The 19,835-nt window shown below is 41.4% G+C and overlaps 1 protein-coding gene across 2 annotated transcripts; it reads right to left on the bottom strand.

Moving 5' to 3' along the window:
• Positions 1-1,051: 1,051 nt before the first annotated feature.
• LOC134193957 (centrosomal protein of 78 kDa-like) lies at positions 1,052-19,472 on the bottom strand. 2 transcript variants are annotated; one of them, XM_062662829.1, is made up of 16 exons: positions 19,184-19,472; positions 13,873-13,960; positions 13,724-13,820; positions 13,596-13,668; positions 11,565-11,668; positions 7,520-7,694; positions 6,113-6,226; positions 5,985-6,049; positions 5,551-5,765; positions 4,976-5,039; positions 4,780-4,923; positions 4,635-4,712; positions 4,524-4,577; positions 1,366-1,396; positions 1,209-1,299; positions 1,052-1,133 (listed from the first exon to the last, which is right to left on the bottom strand). In XM_062662829.1, exons 1-16 carry the CDS (start codon positions 19,440-19,442, stop codon positions 1,094-1,096), a joined length of 1,692 nt encoding a protein of 563 aa, XP_062518813.1. In that variant the 5' UTR covers positions 19,443-19,472; the 3' UTR covers positions 1,052-1,093. The 2 variants fall into 2 exon arrangements, with proteins under 2 accessions (XP_062518813.1, XP_062518814.1); XM_062662830.1 differs by lacking the exons at positions 1,052-1,133; positions 1,209-1,299; positions 1,366-1,396 and adding an exon at positions 4,224-4,461.
• Positions 19,473-19,835: the final 363 nt, after the last annotated feature.

The raw sequence follows: 19,835 nt of genomic DNA on the forward strand, positions 1-19,835 counted from the left end.
TGCACTCCACCCTCTCTAGTCACACCATGCATCCCCTTTGGTCTGGAGAGCCAAAACATGCATTAGAGAAAATACGTATATAGAGTTTACCACACTGTGCAACAGTTGCAGCTACAGATGCACACAGTAAATCGTGGGTTTGAGAAGTAACAGGGTGATGAAAACCCAATCAAAATTCATTATAAAACAGGTGTGTGTGTGTGTGTGTGTGTGTGTGTGTGTGTGTGTCAGAAGTCCTTTCACTGAACCCTCCACGAGGGTGTAACACAGGACATTGCATGCATGCTAACTTCAGCCTTCGGCAAACTGAGGATGGTGAAAGACTAGGGTACGTCAGTCTAGCAAGCTGATCACCTAAATCAGTTGTTGCTACTACTTGCAGATTGAAGCACATTCGTGGCAATCTATTCTGCAAGGCCTAAACTCATAGTGGGCACGCCTGAAATTCAGGTTCAGGTGTGTGTCAGTGGTGTGTGTGTGTGTGTGTGTGTGTGTGTGTGTGTGTGTGTGTGTGCGTGTGCGTGTGCGTGTGTGTGTGTGTGTGTGTGTGTGTGTTTTGCATTGTTGACTAGTGTTAGTAAATGTTCCAGTCTAGTCAAAACCTGGCTACATTGCCATATCTCAACTTGATTGTAGTAATACAAATAAATTAAACTGTACTTCCTCCCCAATGCTTCCATCCACTCTCATAAGCATTCTTACCACATCTTCACAGCACAAGCAATTACATTAATATACTCATCACAACCATTAAGTGTATCCTACAGTACCAACTGGTACTTTACAACTATTGTACAGTTTATTGATATCAATAAGTATAATTAAAACTAAACCCGTTCAAAATCCAACAACGTAAACTGCAAATAATACCTGTATGCATACGCCTTTAATTATGCCCATTCAAGTATCGTACAATAGGTTGATGTACGGTATTGGCATACAAAACAGTAACACATGTTTCACTGCAAGCCTAACAAACTGTAGACTAGTTATGTTTGAAAATAAATAAACTATTTCCAGGTCACAATAATCAATAAAGTAAATCTGAGTATAGGTTCTGCATACTAACTTTCAAACATTGTACACAGTACTGTCAGTTGGCCTGCCCAACAAGATCACACAGTTGACCCAGGCTAAAGACCGCAACATACAAACACAACATATACGTTCAGCATTCACAAGGAATAACAACAATCCAGAGAACTGACTCATTGTCTCGCAGTAAATCCATGAAAGAGTGAAACTGTTTGAAAGACTCTTCAATAGTTCGTAGAACATGTTCATCACCATTGACTCCAGCTGTGACACAACAAAATCCAACTATTGATCTGTCGATGAAACTTAAGCAACAACAAAACAACTAACACAAACTTCTGCTTGTTGTTCTTGTGTTCTTCTAAAAAAGCAAAAGCACTCAGTCAAGCAAACTCATTAATTCTTCTTACTACAATACCAAATCATTATCCTGTAAACGACAAATAGTTCATCATGCAACAAATTCGTCAAAGTCCACCAAGACAGTGTTTCATCATAACAAAAATTATTAGGTCTATGCTAGTGATGTGTGGGCGAAAGGCACTTGGTTGAGTACACTGAAAGGCGCCTGGTACTCTGTCCATCTGACACTTGAGCATCATGCAAGCTCATACAGTAAGTACTTGAAATCAAAGATGCGGCAGTACTAAATTGCCACTGACATACATAGTATACTGTATATTTGCCACACATGATGTCGCTGATTGGGTGGCTTAGCTCATGCAATCCTCATCTTGCTGGCAAGCGACTGGAAGCACAAACTCCCTTTCTTCCAAACCACAACGAAGCTGAGGCAAAAAGAAGCCGATATTTGCGAGCATGCCACGCAAATTCAGAAGTGGACAAGGGCTGTTGAAGATTCCTTTCTGTGTCATCAATGTGTGCCTCATACTTCCGCACAACTTGTAGAACTAGCGCCAAAATTTGTCAAAAATTTGTCAAAAATTACGAAAATTTGAAAAAACAGTACATAAGGAAAGAGTCATCCTACATTTCCTGTGTCATAAGATACCATCGCATCACCACTATGAACATACTCATATATCACAACAGCTGGGCTGCATTGTGACAGTTACATAGTGCAAAATAATGGGAAAAGAGTTGAGATCAATATGCCACTAACATGGAAACAAACACACTATCTCATCTTGACCTTACAGCATGCACTAACCAATAAACTTCTTTTACCAACATAGAGCCACAGTAGGTTAGTTGCATGCATAAGCCAAACTCAACCACCCTTGATCTTGCAAAGTATATACATTCAGAATAGCTAACCAATGGATCCGGTCAAGAGTACAACAGTATTAACAAATGGCACAATGAACGTTAAATGCGAAGACCTCTTTTTCATATTTTCAAATCGGAATGCAACACAAGTTTAGTGAGAATAGACATTCAACACCATAGATACAAGAAATATCTAAATTTACCTGTAAGTCAGCAGCTCTGGTAGTTGTGGAATAATCCTATACTATAATATGCCAAGAAAGCTTCCGTCTGTCTGGATGAATGCCTGTAACACGCCGATCGACACAACACCACTCTCGGATCATCGCAAAACGTGGTGGCCCGGTTGATTTCGGCTGTTGAGACAAATGGTTGAGTCGGATTTCGCCTAGACTGCCTCCGACGGCCAGAAACGAGACTTTGGCATACTGAAATGAGATATGCCGGAGTTCGTTTGTTCAACTAACCGAGTATGCAGATGTAACGTGCGCTCGCCAGGCACTGTACGCTAAAGTACTGTACTCTAATTCCCAGCTGGTATAGTAGTTTGCAAGATCTGCCCATTGCAGTCAGAGGTTTTAAGCCGGCTCACTTGGCCGCTTGTGCATGCGTGGGTCCGTCCATGTGTCACGGAAGGTGCGTCTTCTTTGCGGTAAGTGGCGTCATTCTCCACCAATAGATCATGACGTTTCTATGTGGGAAGAGTCTGAGATGAGGACGCTAAGAGTGCATAAGATGCATACAGTACTAGGACGTGTGTATTGTAAATGAGCAGAGTTAAATTGCTCTGCCCATAGGCCGGGGTAGGACTAGTAATGTACTGTAATATCCAAACTATATACCTAACCGACAAATGTCAGTCAGTCAGTCAGTCGCATCAAACTCAGTTTTACAAGAACTGCAATATTTTGCAATATTTGTGTTTCATTCAATCAATGCTTTCTGTTTGCCATTGCTACCATGTGTCACATACTGTAAATCCACAAATTTTCGTACACCCATTTTTGTACAGTTGACCAGAAGACCTTTCGTATGCATCATATTTTCATGCGGGCTGTAACGGACAATTTTAGCGCATGCTAGTACAGTAACTGTTTCATTCTGTACATGTGTCAGCATATGTGATTCATGAGTTCTAAGCTACAGCAAAGTAGTATCCATGCTTGGCTCACGACAAAAGATAAAAAAGAACTGCCACTCAAGGAGATCACGAGCAGCATCCGGGATCCAACAAGCTTAAGAGAACATCACAGTTATGTAGAGAAAGCGCTGGATCGAGATCACTTGGCAGCCAAGCACAGAAAGAGAGAACAATATCACATCTGCAAATTCAAAACTAGGCTGACTATTGTCCAAGTTGCTTAATTAAGAATGTGGACTTTACAAGGTCTCGAGCGTTCGTCTGCAAAAATTGTTGAATCACAGAATCACAAAAGTCAACAGTTCAATCAATCCACAATGCGTATCAAAAAATGGTTACTGGTAACAGACCGACAGCCTGAAGAAATGGTACAACTAAAAACTTAGCAGAAAAAGGTCGCGGCAGCTAGACGCCTTCTTTTTGGACCAGCATTGGACGAATAAGTGATGACTGATATTACTTGCATGCCTTGCAAAACAGCAGCTGTGTCGTCAACCGAAGCATAGTGTTGGGGTGTGCATTAGGACTAATTCAAAAGAACAAACTGTGACTACTGCAAGAACATCAACTGTCTGGTTCATCTTCTGTTGATGCCATTGCTAGATGTCTGTCAGAGTACTTTCAGAACAGTTTCAGTTGAGCGACATCAAAGCATTGCAAACTGGACATGCTGTACGTAGTTTCATTTTGGTCATTTGTTGTTGTAAAACCAGTGTATTGTTCAGTTGGATCGTGTGTTGTGATTCTGTGCATCATCAACATCGATATAGTGGCGACTTGTAATAACAGTTTGTCATCCAAGAAAAATGTAGTGCATTTAGGAATTGTACAAACAATACGAAAATAAAATACATACGAAAACTTGTGGATTTACAGAATACAGTCAGACCTCATGTCTGACCACGTTTGTCAGACAGATTTCTGTTGGACTCACACGACTGTCGGATCAGTAACAATATAGTTACCCATGTAAATTGCCTTCATGCGTATCTTCGTCAGAAAGTGAAGGTGTCAAATTGTTGGGTGTCAGAATAATGAGGTCTGACTGTATATACCTATTTGCATTCTATATATTATATATTGTAGCCTGCATCTACACTGAATATTTAGTACTCACATTAGGTAAGCTGCCGCATAATTGTGCCTTCAGTTTTTCATTTTCCACTTCAAGCTACAACGTCACACTCAATCAATAAATAAAGCCGTCACATTTTAGTTCTTAATCTACCTCAATTACTCTTGCTTCAGCTGTAGCTCGACACTCTGCCTCCTCGCTAAGAAGACGATGACAAGACTCAACTTCCACCTGTAAAAGCACATAAAGCTTACATGTAGAGCGACAAGAAAATAGCTATAGCAGTGAGGGAGTTAACCTGCAGTCTTCGTAGATCCTGTTCAATGTGAGCAACAGCTCTGTCTCCTTGTTGAACAACCGTGGATAGAATAGGCATGTCTGAAGGTCCATTTTGCCCATTATGACTGACTGATCCCAATGAAGGTGACGATGGTTGTGATAACTAAACAAAACATTTTAGTACAAACCCTAATAACATTACATGTGACACTCACTTCGCTAGGTGTATCACTTTCATGATTACCTCTACCTACATTGCTCTTCCGATTGCCACCGTGCCTTTACAAAATCAACATCTGTTATTATAAAACTCAGCCAGTCGATTTACCATTATACACCAAATTATGTCAAACGCAGCATCTAAATTAAACCAACATTAGCTACAAGCTTGAATGCACAACAGTAATTATTTATAAAACACTGTTTAGCTTCTCATATCTTGTCATAATCACCAACTAAAACAATTAATTGGGTGAGTAAACCAATCCAAATACTATATCTGAACATTCACTTAATTAATTTCATAATTAGTCTAAAAGTGAGACCAGCGTACATGTTCAACCAATAATGGCATATCTCACGGTTCAATCATATATGTTTGGGAACTGTTTTAACATACAGCACATGATTGCACACATATCAACTAACTCTGACATTACCAAACTAAAAGAATTTCATTAAGCGTAAGGCCCCTGAGCCGTCTTCACATGTCTATAGACACTAGTACAAACATATCACTAACATATTGTTCAGCAAAATAAACAAATAATAAACCAATCCAATTTCTCACCAGTAATTGCTTGAGCTTGCTGCTGTTCTCCTCGGTAGACCCCTTTGAGGCTTTGTGATGCGTGGCGATGACTGTTTTGTTAAATGATAAGACGTAAGACTATGTCTCTTTGCTGAAACACGAGAGTTAGCAGATCGGACACTCTTTGACAACTTGACACTAGCTTGCTGTTTTGTCACTGACATTGATACGAGAGAAAGCCAAGGATACAGGTCCTACACAGCCATAAAATGATTCTACACCAACACAACTTTGCAATGGAAGACAAGCATAAAACATATAACACACAAATGAAACTGTCAAGCACACATGTACAAATAAACATAAACAGCAACTAGTGGGTTGACAAATACATAGGAAAGAGGCAGATAAACAGAATAGTGATGACAGTCAATACAGACGTACACAGACTGACACTACACCAATAGCCATACTTGAGAAACATCAGTAGCTGAGTTGGCAGTGACCTGTTCAAGAATAGAATCTCTCAGTCCTGGGTCTGGAAAATGATCAAGAAACATGACAATCACAAACAAAAAGCATCTAGATACAAGCTCCTGACCAACTAGCTGGTTCAAACGAATATCAATCACTACCAAGTTGGTGTTGAACTGCATAACATTCTGCAAAGAAATTGCTCCGACGTTTGTTAATCCACATTGTTGTAAGTCAATAGCTATGACAAAGACACAAATGTAGCAACAGACAGTTTCCTGCACTCAAGTTTGACATTACTTGACTACAATAAATACAGTGGGCACAAACCATACGTCTACCAAACATCAACATATCCATACGTCTACCGTCTGTTACATTAAATCCTCACACTATATTGGTCTAAATTATGAAGGTCTGATTACTTAATAATTTAATAAACCTCGATGCAAATTTGTCTGGTCCATGCAGCAAATGCAAACAAATTGCCAAAAGTACTAGCCAGCTGCCACTGAAATTTTCCACCACCCTCGCTAGTTTAGCAACACTTCTCTGCAAGAAAGTTCTTTCTGCTGCCAGTTGTCATCACCACCTCGTGCCTGCATAAACACACGTGGGCTTCCAATTAGAATGAAAAGCCTTCTTTCTGCACCACATGAGATTCACTACCGAGATTTCATAACACAGCAGCAAACATTGTCTGTTTATTAAAGTATTGAAAATTGGGTGGTTCCAAAATTGAGTAGCAGTTGTTGTACATAGCAAAAGAGTCAAATAAGTGACACAAACATACTGTATAAGATAAACCATTGGCGAGAGTATATTTTGGTGGTTTGCTAAGAGATTGATGGAAAAAGTATATTCTATTTTGGCCCAATCGTGATATTCCCCACTCACTATGTGGCCACGTTATGATGGCCACGTCATGATGGAGGAGTTTGCGGTTAAAGCTGCATTCATGACCATTACATTTTCCTAGCTTACTTACTGGTCTCCATGCAACTACTGTATTGCTGAAGAATTGCTACGTCAGGGCAAAGAACGTGACAAGCATGACTCCTCCTGTTCCAAGTACATCGGTAGGTTCAAGGTCTCATTTTCATGTTTAATGTCCCTGCTAGGCAGTATAAGCACAACCGACGGCAAGCAGTGGCTACCATCAAGTATCTCGAGGCCTCATCTGAGTGACGTACTGCCATATCACCATTAGATATCTGATCCACGTGGGTGATGACGTCAACATATCCAGATGACCACATTAATGGCGGATTTTATATCGACGCTCACTGAAAATCCGCCAATTCACCAAAATAAATTCCCTGCAAATATTTCATCTTATACAGTAGATATGATTTAGTCGGAACTAACAAAATGGTCTCATAGTAGGGCAGTCACTGGTCTTGCATAGCAAGACCTTCAGAGTACACTAGCCACCATTCCAATGTAACAAATAGGTCCACATACCAACAACTGAAGTCTAAGTCTTTCGATTTGCCACCTACAAACCAGATGAAAAATACTTTAAAATAACCACCTTTTAGCCATAAGTCATCCTTTAGTGTCTCTGACAAAGCAACGGCTCCCTTGTCTCCAAGCAAAGGATTAGAACAGAGTGTAACACGTTTGAGTCCACTCATTGATTCCAAATCAGGTTGACGATGACGAAGACTCTCTTTCCAAGCTTCACTGTCTCTTTCTGTAGCTTGATGCTAAAAAAGAATCACTCATAATCAGTATACACTCTCATTCTTACAACAAAACACTAGGAAAACTTGTATTTCATTACACTATCCAACACAAAGCAATCAATATTCATAAAACATGCTTGCACACAATGGTGATGTAAACATGATCAGTATGTACACACTCACAAATGTAAAGGCAACCATCCACGGTTGGTCAGAATTAAAAGAGACATAACTATAAAGCAGCATTTCATTAGACATTTCAAGATAATACTTGGTGATCTTTAACCCTGGGACACCTAAACCCTGAAGAAGCAGTCAAGCAAACACATATGCTCAGTCCGCAGCAGACTTATCTGCTACCTACACTTATGGTCAAATGTAGTTTAAAAGTTCTTATCAAAAGTCTAAAGTAATTTTAATACGGTATTATCATACGTGAACATACAAACCACACAATTCAAGTGTATCCTATACTATAATACGCCAACCCACGCTTCCGTCTGTCTGGATGTCTGTCTGGATGTCTGTCTGTAACGCACCGATCGACACGATGCCGGTCTCAAATTGTTGTGAAACGAGGTGGCCCGGTTGAGTTCGGCCGTCGGAGACAAACGGTCAAGAAGTATTTCGCCCGGACTGCCTCCGACGGCCAGAAACGAGATTCTGGCGGCTTGAAATGAGATGCGCCGGAGTTTGTTTGTTCAATTAACTGAGTATGCGGAAGTGACGTGCAATCGCCAGCCACTGTACGCCATCCTCTAATTCCCACAACTGGTAGAGTGCAAGATGCACCCGCTGCAGTCGGAGTGAGCAGGCTCACTGGGCCGCATGTTCGTGCGCGCGTCCGTCCACACACACACACACACACACACACACACACACACACACACACACACACACACACACACACACACACACACACACACACACACACAATGTCATGGAAGGTGCATCTTCATTGTGGAAGAGGCGTCATTTTCCCCAATAGATCATGATGTTATATGTGGGAAAAGTCTGAGATGGGGAATGCGTAGAGTCCAAACTGCACTGTCTGGAGTGTGTATGATGCATAGAGTAATAGGATGCATGTATTGTAAAAGTGCGAAGATAAATTGCTACCGCCCATAGCGCGGGGCGCTGGGACGTAAGCTTGCCAGTCACACCATCCTCTAATGGTATAGTAGAATGCAAGATGCATTCGCTGCAGTCAGAATTCAACTAAAGCAATAGGACGTGTGTATTGTACGGTTTAGCGCACGCTGCAGCTGAGTAGATTGAAAACTTGCCAAATAAGTGTGTGTGTGTGTGCATGTGTGTAGATTTTGTAACACGTGAACCCACCCTACAATGAGATTGTGAGATGGGGCTACTCCACATTTGTGCCAAATAACGGCCGACTGGCAAAAGTTATTTTTTATGTTTTCTTTGCTTATAGGTAGCTACTATCTAGGTGTTAGCGCTATTCCACGCTTCCATCTGTCTGAACGTCTGGATGGATGTCTGTAACGTGCTGATTGACACGACGCCAGTCTCGGATCGTGTGAAACACGGTGGTCCAGTCAAGTTCGACCGTCAAAGACGAATGGTAGTCGGATTTTGCCCGGACTGCCTCCGACAGCCAGAAACGAGTGAGATGTGCCGGAGTGTTTGCTCCATTAGCTGAGTATGCGGAAATGATGTGCGCTCGCCAGCCACTGTACACCATCCTCTAATCCCCAGAGTGCAAGATGCGCCTGCTGCAGTTGGAGTGAGCCGGCTCACCAGGCTGCTTTAGTGTGCGTGCGTCCGTCAGTGTGTCACGGAAGGTGTGTCTTCTTCGCGGAAGTGGCGTACACAACAATAGATTGCCACAGCCCATAGGGCGAAGTAGTACTAGTATCTAACTAATTGCTGTACATGAAAATAGATCAAGTAAAAACCCAGCAAAGCCAAAAACAACTTCAAATACAATAAATAGACACACGTTACAGTGTGCAAAATAACGGCCGAAAATCAGACATTTACCAACCGAACGAAGCATTTGTCTGGTCATTCGTGATTTCGCCGGACATTTTGTCCGGTGGCGTAGCAGCAGGTGTGGAATTCCGTATGAGCAACCCACATCCTCGCACATCCCAGTGTCGTGTCAACAAATGTAGTTTCCACAGTTTGCGCACAAAACAAACGCAAACAGCCACGCATCATACGTGTACTGTATAGTGGAACACATATTTTGTCAAATCCCGGATGTGGGCGCTCAAGTACACACGCTGGGGCTCAGAGGTACGAAAAAATACAGCAGACAGCCACGGGTCGTACACCATGAACGCGGCAGGATAGGAAACTCAAAGATATGTGCGTGTGATGTTTTCTGTAGGGGCTATAAGAACCTGAAGAAGATTAGGTTGCTAGGATAACAAGAAGTCGTTGAACTAGAAACCTGCCACTAGCGTAGCGTAGTGCATGTTCTTGGAACGATGGCAGTTTCCACGTCTAGAGGTATGGTGCATATGCGGACGAAGCTGATGTTCCAAAACTCACTGGGTAGGACACGCCAACAAAGTCAAAAGGAGGAGGAGCTGGCTGCACAAGACCGGTCATGAAGAAATTTACGCGGATGGGTTTTGTAGCCATACAGGGCAGAGTCGAGGAAGCAATGAAAGTCTGTCTCTTTCTTCATTGCTATTTCAAACAATAGCCACTTTTTAGTCAGGCTTTCTTTAGTAATTTGTCAGGTGGGTTGTACTAATTGCATACATATGACTCTTTATCAAAGGCATGCAACATCAACGTGTCATCTAGAGCCATGAAACCTGGCGCTTGGTCAGGCATTTTCGAGCTAGCTGTGGTGGCAAGTGTCCTTTATCAACCTGTTCATGCAGTGTATTCCAAGAGATTTGGTTTGGCAATACAAATACATGGACATGTGTACCAACCTTGAATTACTGCGGCAACCCATGATAGTTGTCATGAATTGATCCACTACAGTAACCATCAACTAGATCTGAATGGGGAAACATATGCCTCCACCCAGACTACTTTTCCTTGTGCTTGTATATCCAGTGTGGTGAACTCAGATGTTGGAAAAAGGTGTGGTGGGATCAGTGTGTTTACACGTTTCGCTTGAATGTGTCATTGCTACACTCCTGGAGAAGGTGTTGCAAGGTCTTTACTCCCAAGCAGGTGTCCATTGGACCCGGCAAGAATGTATATAACCTTTGTGGTTGAAACTTTTGGTCATTGGCTGTCTCACAGCCTCGACATTTCAAAATCAATTGCACGGAGATCAGCACTGCATAACCACCTGACCGTTAGCCAAGCCACCTCACACTTCCATCAACATTTGTCCACCAAACTTTGGCTTTATAAGACTAGCATTCAAGAGTAGGGAAGATATTTTTGGGTTAATTTGAGATAGCTGTGTTGGGGTTGGGGTTGGGAAACTATAGTAGAATAGAGAAAATGTATTGATAAATATATATATATATATATATATATATATATATATATATATATATATATATATATACATATATATGTATGCTGAATTATTGTAAGTTATAAGTAGTATTTGCCAGGATTGGAATGTCCGACCAGACGTTTCTAATGTCCGGCAAATTTTGAATTGACAGGACATGATGTCCGGTGGTCAGTCAAAGACTATTTCGCACACTGCATGTAAGCACACACAAAATATGCATGCACAAACACACACACACACACACACACACACACACACACACACACACACAAACAAAAAATGACAAAATTTTGGGCCTTCGTGTTGTTCAATGTCAACCTCAATTAATAAGGTCAGTTGAAGATCGCTTCCCTGTCTGATGCGCACGCGCGTGCACACACACACACACACACACACACACACACAATCTCATCATTCGCATGAAACTGTACCTGAATTAGATCAGCAACTGTCTTTGCACCTTTACCAGTTAGACAGCAACCAGAGAAATCAACACTCACGATTGTCTTCATATTCTTTAAACTTTTACATAAAACTACAGACAATAAAAGAACAACAATGCAAACAAGGTAAACAGAATCAAGTCTCAAATCAATGCTCTAATTTATCCTAACATAACCAAAAGGAGCTCAATGTTCTAAACGTTAGATGTTTACGTCATTGTTATGCAGTATTAGTATTTGGAAAAAAGGGACATGTAACAAGTACGTACAATGGTAATCAAATGTAAAAAGCAAAAGTGTGCCATCAGGCCAGTATACTAGCACCAAGCCCTCTGTAATGTCAAGTTTGTGCACAAGACGTACATTGACATCCTTCACTTCACTTATTTCAGTCAAGAATAAAGAGCAGCTGAAATTCTTATTCTGGCTCTAATAGTGAAAAATAACACAACCTCCTAAGAACTACGACTCTCGTAATATAATTAGGCCACTATTTGTTGATTCACAGTGTCTCATCAGTGCCTGTATGGAAAAATATGCCCCCACACAAAATCACTATTATCCCACTACGCATGCGCAATACCTTGATGTCCGAGTTGATCAACTCTTGTGGGTATCGTTTGACAACAAAGAAGACCATTCTTCAGTAGAGGATTTATTACTAGTATAAAACAATCTAAAACGTTTGATTTATTGTTATGATACTAGCAAAATTGCAAAGCATTGCTAGGGCAAGCCTCAGTGAGAACAGACAGACCCGAGACACAGTGATTTGTCATTGCGGAAAACATGCACGTCTTTAGCTAACGTAACTTTCTTTGCAGTTTGGAGTTCCAGCCTGTTTGCATTCTCTCGTGCACCCCTAGGGGGCACAGCAATCAGTTGAACATCTTCCTCTCTTAATGTGTCAGCTAATTAGGAACAATGTGCGTGGAAAAATTTGAAGGAGACAAAAACCGATTCATACACCTCCGCAATGCAGAATGCAAACCACTATGTGGTGTGTATGCCCACACAGTTCGTAGACACTCTAGCAAAGAAATTTACCTGTCAATTTGTCCACTTCAAATCAAGCTACAAGTAGTTCATTCACAGCTGGACGTGCATGGGCAAGCACGTTTGGACATCGCAGAGAACGTGCACATACAGATACAGCGCTAATGTAAATTTCTTTGTAAAAGCAACATGTTCTCACATTTAGTTCATTTTGGCCGCAGTCATCAAGCCATCTCTGGAAGCTACAGCTTGCAATTTCTCTTATTAGTCCCGTGGGACAGGCACGCAGCAATCTGGAGAGCTGCACACTTACACCTGTATTGCGACATCATCAACCATCATGTCCGTGATTGGCTCAAAATTTCTGGTCAGTCGCACGTACATACGTTATTACGTACCATCAGGCACATCTTAACACAATACAGTACACATATGGTCTCACCAAGGCTCGCCCCACTTAATTAATTATCAATGTCTTGGACATCCATAGTTGATTCTGTGAATTACATACTGTTACTGTACAAAAAATTGGTGAAAAAATTAATGGCATAATAGTAATGGCCTGCATCATTTTGAGACGAACCTCTGATGAGAAACTATGAATCAACAAATAGTGGCCTTACAATAAGACCTGCACATTCAAAATAAAAAAAACAAATGTATCTCTATATCTTAGGCAGGGCCGGTGGAGCGGAGTAGACCAGATGGGCTATGGTCTACCCAAATTTGAAAATGGGACTTCCTCCAACAGACCTTTGGCTAGAACTTCAAAAATATTGGTTCAAGTAATTGTAAAGTAGCGTTTTTTACATTCATGGTGGGCAAATCTTGGCCATGCAAGACTGGGCCTATCCAACATCTGGAGTACTCCGCTGGCCTTGGTCTGTTAATATAAAATCAAGGCCAGGAATGGCTAAAACTATTATGAAACTTCACACATATATCATGATACTTTATCATGTCATTCATTACTTATGCACATGATATACAAAAAACTAAACAAAAAATCTAACAAGCACTTACTATCTAAATTGTTGTCTCCAATTCGACAAAATTTCAATGAAAAATGCTTAAGAGACTTATTCTTTGTCACACCCTAGAAATAACACACCGTGTTAAACGAACAAGTTGCTGGTAAATAACATTAATACTTTTGCTAGAACAGAAACATCGGGTGACTGCAAGGAAATATCCTCCAGTTCTAGAGACTCTAGTGATGTAGTGACACTCAAACAATCGGCAATAGCCCTGCACAAATCACAATGAAAACATTAATACACAAAACAACAGATGACTTAACCTGGATAGCTTCAGCATCATGTCGCGTCGACCAATTGCTGGGGTGCGAACACGAGCTCCAAACCTACATCGATTCCACGACTGACGTTCTACAACAATATCGCAATCATTATGGCAGTTATAATTCCGCAAAATCTAAGCATTTATGAATAAACGAATAATACGTTTCAACCACACCAAATAATATGGCATAGTTCCCTCATGGAGCAAAGTAATATCCTAACATTTGAACAACACATACAGAAACATACAAAACACCACACACGAATTACATCAAAACGTTAATTGATTAATCCCCCCACTACAAGCCCGTAGAAAGCATTTCAAAAATGGTCCGGCCTAATGCACACTAAAGGGTGTGGTCCAAAGATAATGCACCAAAAGAGCAGTCGTCTAGCATACCATATTACCTAATGTATTGCATAAAGGGTTCTTGAAACTCTCGTTTATCAACAATTGTAATACTAGTATATAAGCTCATGGCTACGCAATATAACCTGCCTTAGCTAGATTGCAATAAATAGATTAAGTCAAGGTGCTCTCGTTTACTTTCGTTTTAACTATAAATATTTTAGTTATTTAATCACCTATAGTTTCAACAGAAAGTTTTGGCCATTAGTCGTCGACCGTCCCAAGTACAGTTTTTGAAAGATGGTTTGGCCTAAAACAGAATGACAGAACCGGTTTCTACGGCCCTGAAATAGGTCACCATGAAGGCTTCCTCTAAAAAAGTAGTCCAGACCGGCTCCTATGGCCATGCAGTTCTATCAGAGCCGACAGAAGCAGATTCAAATTGGTCTGGCCCGGAGGTACAGCATGCACCATCCCATCCAGGAGTTGTGACGGAAACTTCTGGCCATTCTGATGTCTGAGAGTGTAGCGATCATCTCCACTGTTCTGTTTCTACAGTAGCTGCATTGCTAGTAATTTGCTACCCAGTGAAATCTAAGAACACCACGTTCACATTTATGCTTTTCTAGTCTAGACAGCAGTCCACGTGTCTCATGATGATCGACTTGAGAAGATGATTGGGTTCTCAATCACTGCTTGCAACTTCCACAGCCAACTGCCCAAGAATGGAGTCCAGAATAATACACTAGCACGTAATTTGTACGCATTCTATTGCCATAACTAAGTCACTCTAAATGCATGTGCGAGCAGCTAGATTAGACGTTATCTGGAACTCATAACAGAAAGCTACTTGCTGGGTTAGATCACAGTAGCAGAAAACAGACACGTTGGATGAGAGAAACACTTCACAACAGACCGTGAACATGTACATGTTCAACTTCCATAAACTGGAAATGGATTTTATTGTCGCAGTTCCGAAGTCAAATCTCAGAGCATGAAATAACGGCCGGCCATTGGCGGCCAAACAACGCCTTTGACCGACCAATGAGAAGATTGTAGAATCATTTTGCCCAGATCAACTTATCATTTGTACGTAAATGTCACGAGACCTCACAAACGAAGAAGAGATGGCTGCTGTGTTTACGGTGATATATTGGTGGACGGCATGAAACAACGACTCTTTGATTCTTCGGCAGACCGCTAGCTAGTCTAACCGCTCGACTAGCAAGACTACCGCTCGACCAGTTGCCAAATGTGATGGTCTAGCGACATTGCTATGCATGCCCTGTCACCGCAAGCTTGAAAAGATCGAAGAACTGAAGCTGAAACAAAAACTAAGATGTGTGCGCGTACCAGAGTCTTCATCACGGCTCTGGCGTGCACTCAGCTGCCCAAGGGGATTTCTCACAAACGTCATCAGCGTTTGTGCACTTAGCATAACCAAGTATTGCTAAATCAATCAGAATTTACAACCGACATTCTGGTTCTAAGACGCTGATTGGCTTAAAAGGCTATTTCCGAAATCATTTTAGTACCGTTCTGGTCCAGACTCGAATTCGCGTGCAGCGCGCACTCTCTGGTCTGGAAGTTCAAGGCTACATGAACACTCAACTAGAGGAATCATTGCATAAGGATATTGTGGTATTTATATCATATAGTAATTTAATTTAGATAAACATAAAACTTGTGCAGAGTTTACAAGTTCTCAACAAGGCCAGAGCCCAAAAAATGATGAAAGGATCCATATTGAAGCAGAATGAGTATCTAGCTACAACCAGATTATGGATATACTCCAGCATGTGGCATCTGGATTGCATGCAACGTGCATAAGGTTTACCCTAACGTTGCCCCATGCCAAGAATTAGAATATACAGTTGCACATTCCAGGATAGCTGTTGTTTCCGAATAGGTTAATTACACTTTGGAATATAGATTCCCAATCATTTGCTGCCATGTGTTGCCATGTTGTAATTCAGGTGGGTAGAGTTTTGAAGAGGTCGCTCCCCAACCCCATCAAGATAGTGTCATTGCCTAGATATTATTCACTGTACTGTACAGCCAATGAGACTGTCCACAAATGACCATGACTGACTAAGGTAAGTACATACACATTACAAGGCATTCGCTCAATTAGGCTTCCAATATAGCTATGCTCTACAATACGGATATATAGCTATACAGCTGAGCTAAAATATTATATAAAATCATACTGTTTAGCATAAACATATCCAGCTTAGGAAACACAACTCACATCACACAAACACTTATGAGTCATGACATGTAGCAGACTCAAAGAAAGGTTATGTCTAATCAATCATTCATTTTTCAAAATGGGGCTGCAGGGGCCGCTTCAAAATGGCGGCTATGACTGACCAAGTGGCCGATCAATTTGAAATCCTTACTTCAGCGTCTGAAATCTTGGGTCTTCGAAATTACTCAACACAATGCCTTTCTACATGCTACTATTGCTCTATTCAGAACAGCAAACAATGGGCCAAAGGCGCCACGTAATATGTATAAATGCAAAGGCAGATCAACCCACAGACCCGCATGATGATGCAACTCAAGACGTCAAGACTTAGGTAACTATTCTAATCTTGTGGCTAGAGTAACATGTAAAACAACAACTTGCATCGCACACTCTTTCGAATAAAAGCATGCCTTAACTCCTTTGGGTCTGGCCTAACGTGCGCTAAAAGGGTGTGGTCAAACACATGCTGTATCACAGAAATTTTGTTGTGGTTAATATTAACACGATTCCCAGAAAAAACTAAAGGATAGTCTCGGTATTCTAAAATGTTTTCTGCACGTGATGGGAGGGAGAGTGAGCGGAGAGAAGAAAGCAGTCTGGGGCAGCTCTATTGTAAGTGACTTCGGAAAGGCACGACTGCTCAAGTTCAGAAACATCCGCTTCAATCAAAACCACCGCTCAAAAAACAACCAATCAGCGCTGTAGACAATTGCTGACGTCAAAGAGTACTTTGTAATTACCTCTAAGCAATTCTCTGATGAATGTACGTATTAGCAGAGTGGGATGCATCTAACACAAATGTGACGTGCTACTTGTTTCACTATTGATGATATGATAACTTAGCGAATGCTTGTCAGACATTACCTAACAATAAAGCCATTGCAGCGGCTGTTCCGACTACTTTGTCTACTTTAGTGATGAAGCCTTGAAGGCCCTTCAACTGCTTGCTAAGCCATTTTAGTATGAGGTTGCGACATCTTTGCCTTATCTCTACCACATTCGGTAAAGTCAGTCATTTTCTATATTCTACCGTTCATTTGTAGTCGGCTGGCAGCACTGGCAACATCCCGCGAGCCCTCTAGTGCTTGTTACTGTTCCTAATAAACGCGAGCAATTATCGATTAAGATGAACACCGCCTATTTCTCAATTCAATTACAATAGAGCTGTCCTCAGACTGCTTTCTTCTCTTCTCCCACTCTCCCTCCCATCACGTGCAGAAAGCAGTCTGGAATACCAACGCTAACTAAAGGAATGCCAATTATTGGGTGTCCAGAATTTGCTTCAATTCAACAGTATCCATCTACAGACACATTGAACAATAATTACAACCAAGAAAATTAATTACAACCAAGAAAATTAATTACAACAATAATACAACAGTGAACAAAGAAGAGGATCTGGGTATACAAGGTCACATAGTGACACACAAAGATCTCAAAAAAATAAATTATTAAATTAATTATCTATAGCCTAAACTGACAGTTCTCGACAACTGCTCTCTGGCAAAAGTATTAATTTTGAATATGGGTATGGTCATGGCCGTAGCTATTGGCCGGCTGCACTAGCTCTGTCAATTACCCTGTTTACACGAGTATGCATGGCGAGCCGAGCCGAGCCACACCAGCCCATGCCAGCCCAGCATTCTAGCCAGCGTTTCCACAACACACACTCTAGAAGCGAGTCAATACTTTTAATGGGCGTGTCATTAATGTGAGTTAGTTACTTGAGATTGACATAGCTCACGTTTGCAATGGACAGAAGCCAAGCTGCTCCTGTTCTTCTCTATGGCTTTACAACAGTCACATTGAGAAATGCGTAGGACTTAGACGAGACGTTGTACTATTTGTAGAAGACGTAGGTCTATTGCAAGGCAACTGTTGCAGCAACAGAGTTCAAAAGATTTGTTTCTTGCACATCTTGGTCACTCCATAATCGGATAAGACACAAAGTCTTCGCCTTATTCCACACTATTCGACGTACTTGACATCAGCCAGTCCAGGCTGGCGTGCTCTGGCCTGGCTAGAAATACCAAGCCGAGCTGGCACGGCTTGGCTCGGCCCACATTTACACGTACCATAGAAACCAAGCAAGCACAGGCTAGCCCGCTTATAAGTGCTCGTGTAAACAAAGCATGTCGCTCTCCGTATGCTTCATAAAATCAGGGCCATAGCACCCAGTACAGCCAAAGTGGTTTTCAGAAAGATTACTTTTGCCAGAGGCACAATACGATCAACTTCCGGTTTGAGGTATAGATGATTAAATACCTAATATGTAATATTGGTAATTAGTGACTACACTGTCTACATATAGATATTTTGAAGCTCACATCTAAGATAAATGGTTTCATCAAAACTAAATATTTGTATGGAGCACTCTAGCTTTGGACTTTTGATACACATGTGAGAATCAGAATCTAACTCTATCCGGGAAACTTTATCGACTTTCATGATAATGTAGCGCACGTTAAGACGGACTGGTTTAACTTTTCTTTCTTTCAGCCCTGGAAACGCTCTTAGTCTGCAGAGTTTTTCACCCTGCTGAGAAAACAGAATTTGTACAAAACTGGATTGTATTTGGTACAACAAAAGAAAAATATGAATACAAAACCTCCAAAATTTAAGCGTTTAGCTAACATTTCAAAATCTTGATTAGTTAGCTAACAGAAATAACTTGACAGTAAACCACGCCTACGCATATGACACACTGTACCTTCTGGGCTGGGTTGTCGATGTCTGTATCGTCTGAATGCAATGTGATTCAATGATTTGTTAATCTGTAGTGCTTTCAACAGCGGATACCAGTCAGGTGCACGTACACGGTCCGCGTTCACCTCTATTCTGCCTTGACGAGCACCAGAGAGCACTTCACGAAGAGGACAAGTATCTTGTAAAGCGCACAGACTCTCGTAATAAGCAGGAAAGTCGACGCTCCCTCTTTGTCGGATCTGAACTGTGGCGATTGAACTCATGATTGACTGTTAGTGCGCGCTATTGAGTTGCTCGCGGACTCCTAAATGATGTATTTTATAAGCGCGCATGCGCTACGATTGCAGTACCATACCTCTGAACTCTCACGATTCTGTCGTGAAACTCAGGATTTACGGGCATGTCTCACGATCTCACGACTTGCAGCCAATTCTCACGATTGCCAGTCTTTTCTCCCAACAAGCCTACCGTAAGACTCGGACAGTCGTTTGCACAGGCTCGCTAAAAAAGTAGTCGATGCAACATACGGGAACTTGAACTGTCTGGCGACGGTGCTTGTCGAAGTTTACCGAAACTGCAATTGTAGCAACCTTAGCTTGACAAACGATTAAAAAGCCAAGAATTTAGTTACCGACCAGATACGGTCTAACGCAATC

This window comes from Corticium candelabrum, chromosome 18 (assembly GCF_963422355.1).
Source record: "Corticium candelabrum chromosome 18, ooCorCand1.1, whole genome shotgun sequence".
Classification (NCBI taxonomy): domain Eukaryota; kingdom Metazoa; phylum Porifera; class Homoscleromorpha; order Homosclerophorida; family Plakinidae; genus Corticium; species Corticium candelabrum.

What these genes read in the sequence shown, in the direction of transcription:
- LOC134193957 (XM_062662829.1), bottom strand. Translation starts at nt 19,442, where the DNA reads ATGAGTTCAATCGCCACAGTTCAGATCCGACAAAGAGGGAGCGTCGAC. An exon ending in CAGTTGCTGATCTAATTCAG is followed by an intron (nt 7,695 to 11,564) that starts GTACAGTTTCAT and finishes ATTCTTTTTTAG; the next exon opens with CATCAAGCTACAGAAAGAGA. An exon ending in AACAACAAGCAGAAGTTTGT is followed by an intron (nt 1,300 to 1,365) that starts GTTAGTTGTTTT and finishes GTTGTGTCACAG; the next exon opens with CTGGAGTCAATGGTGATGAA.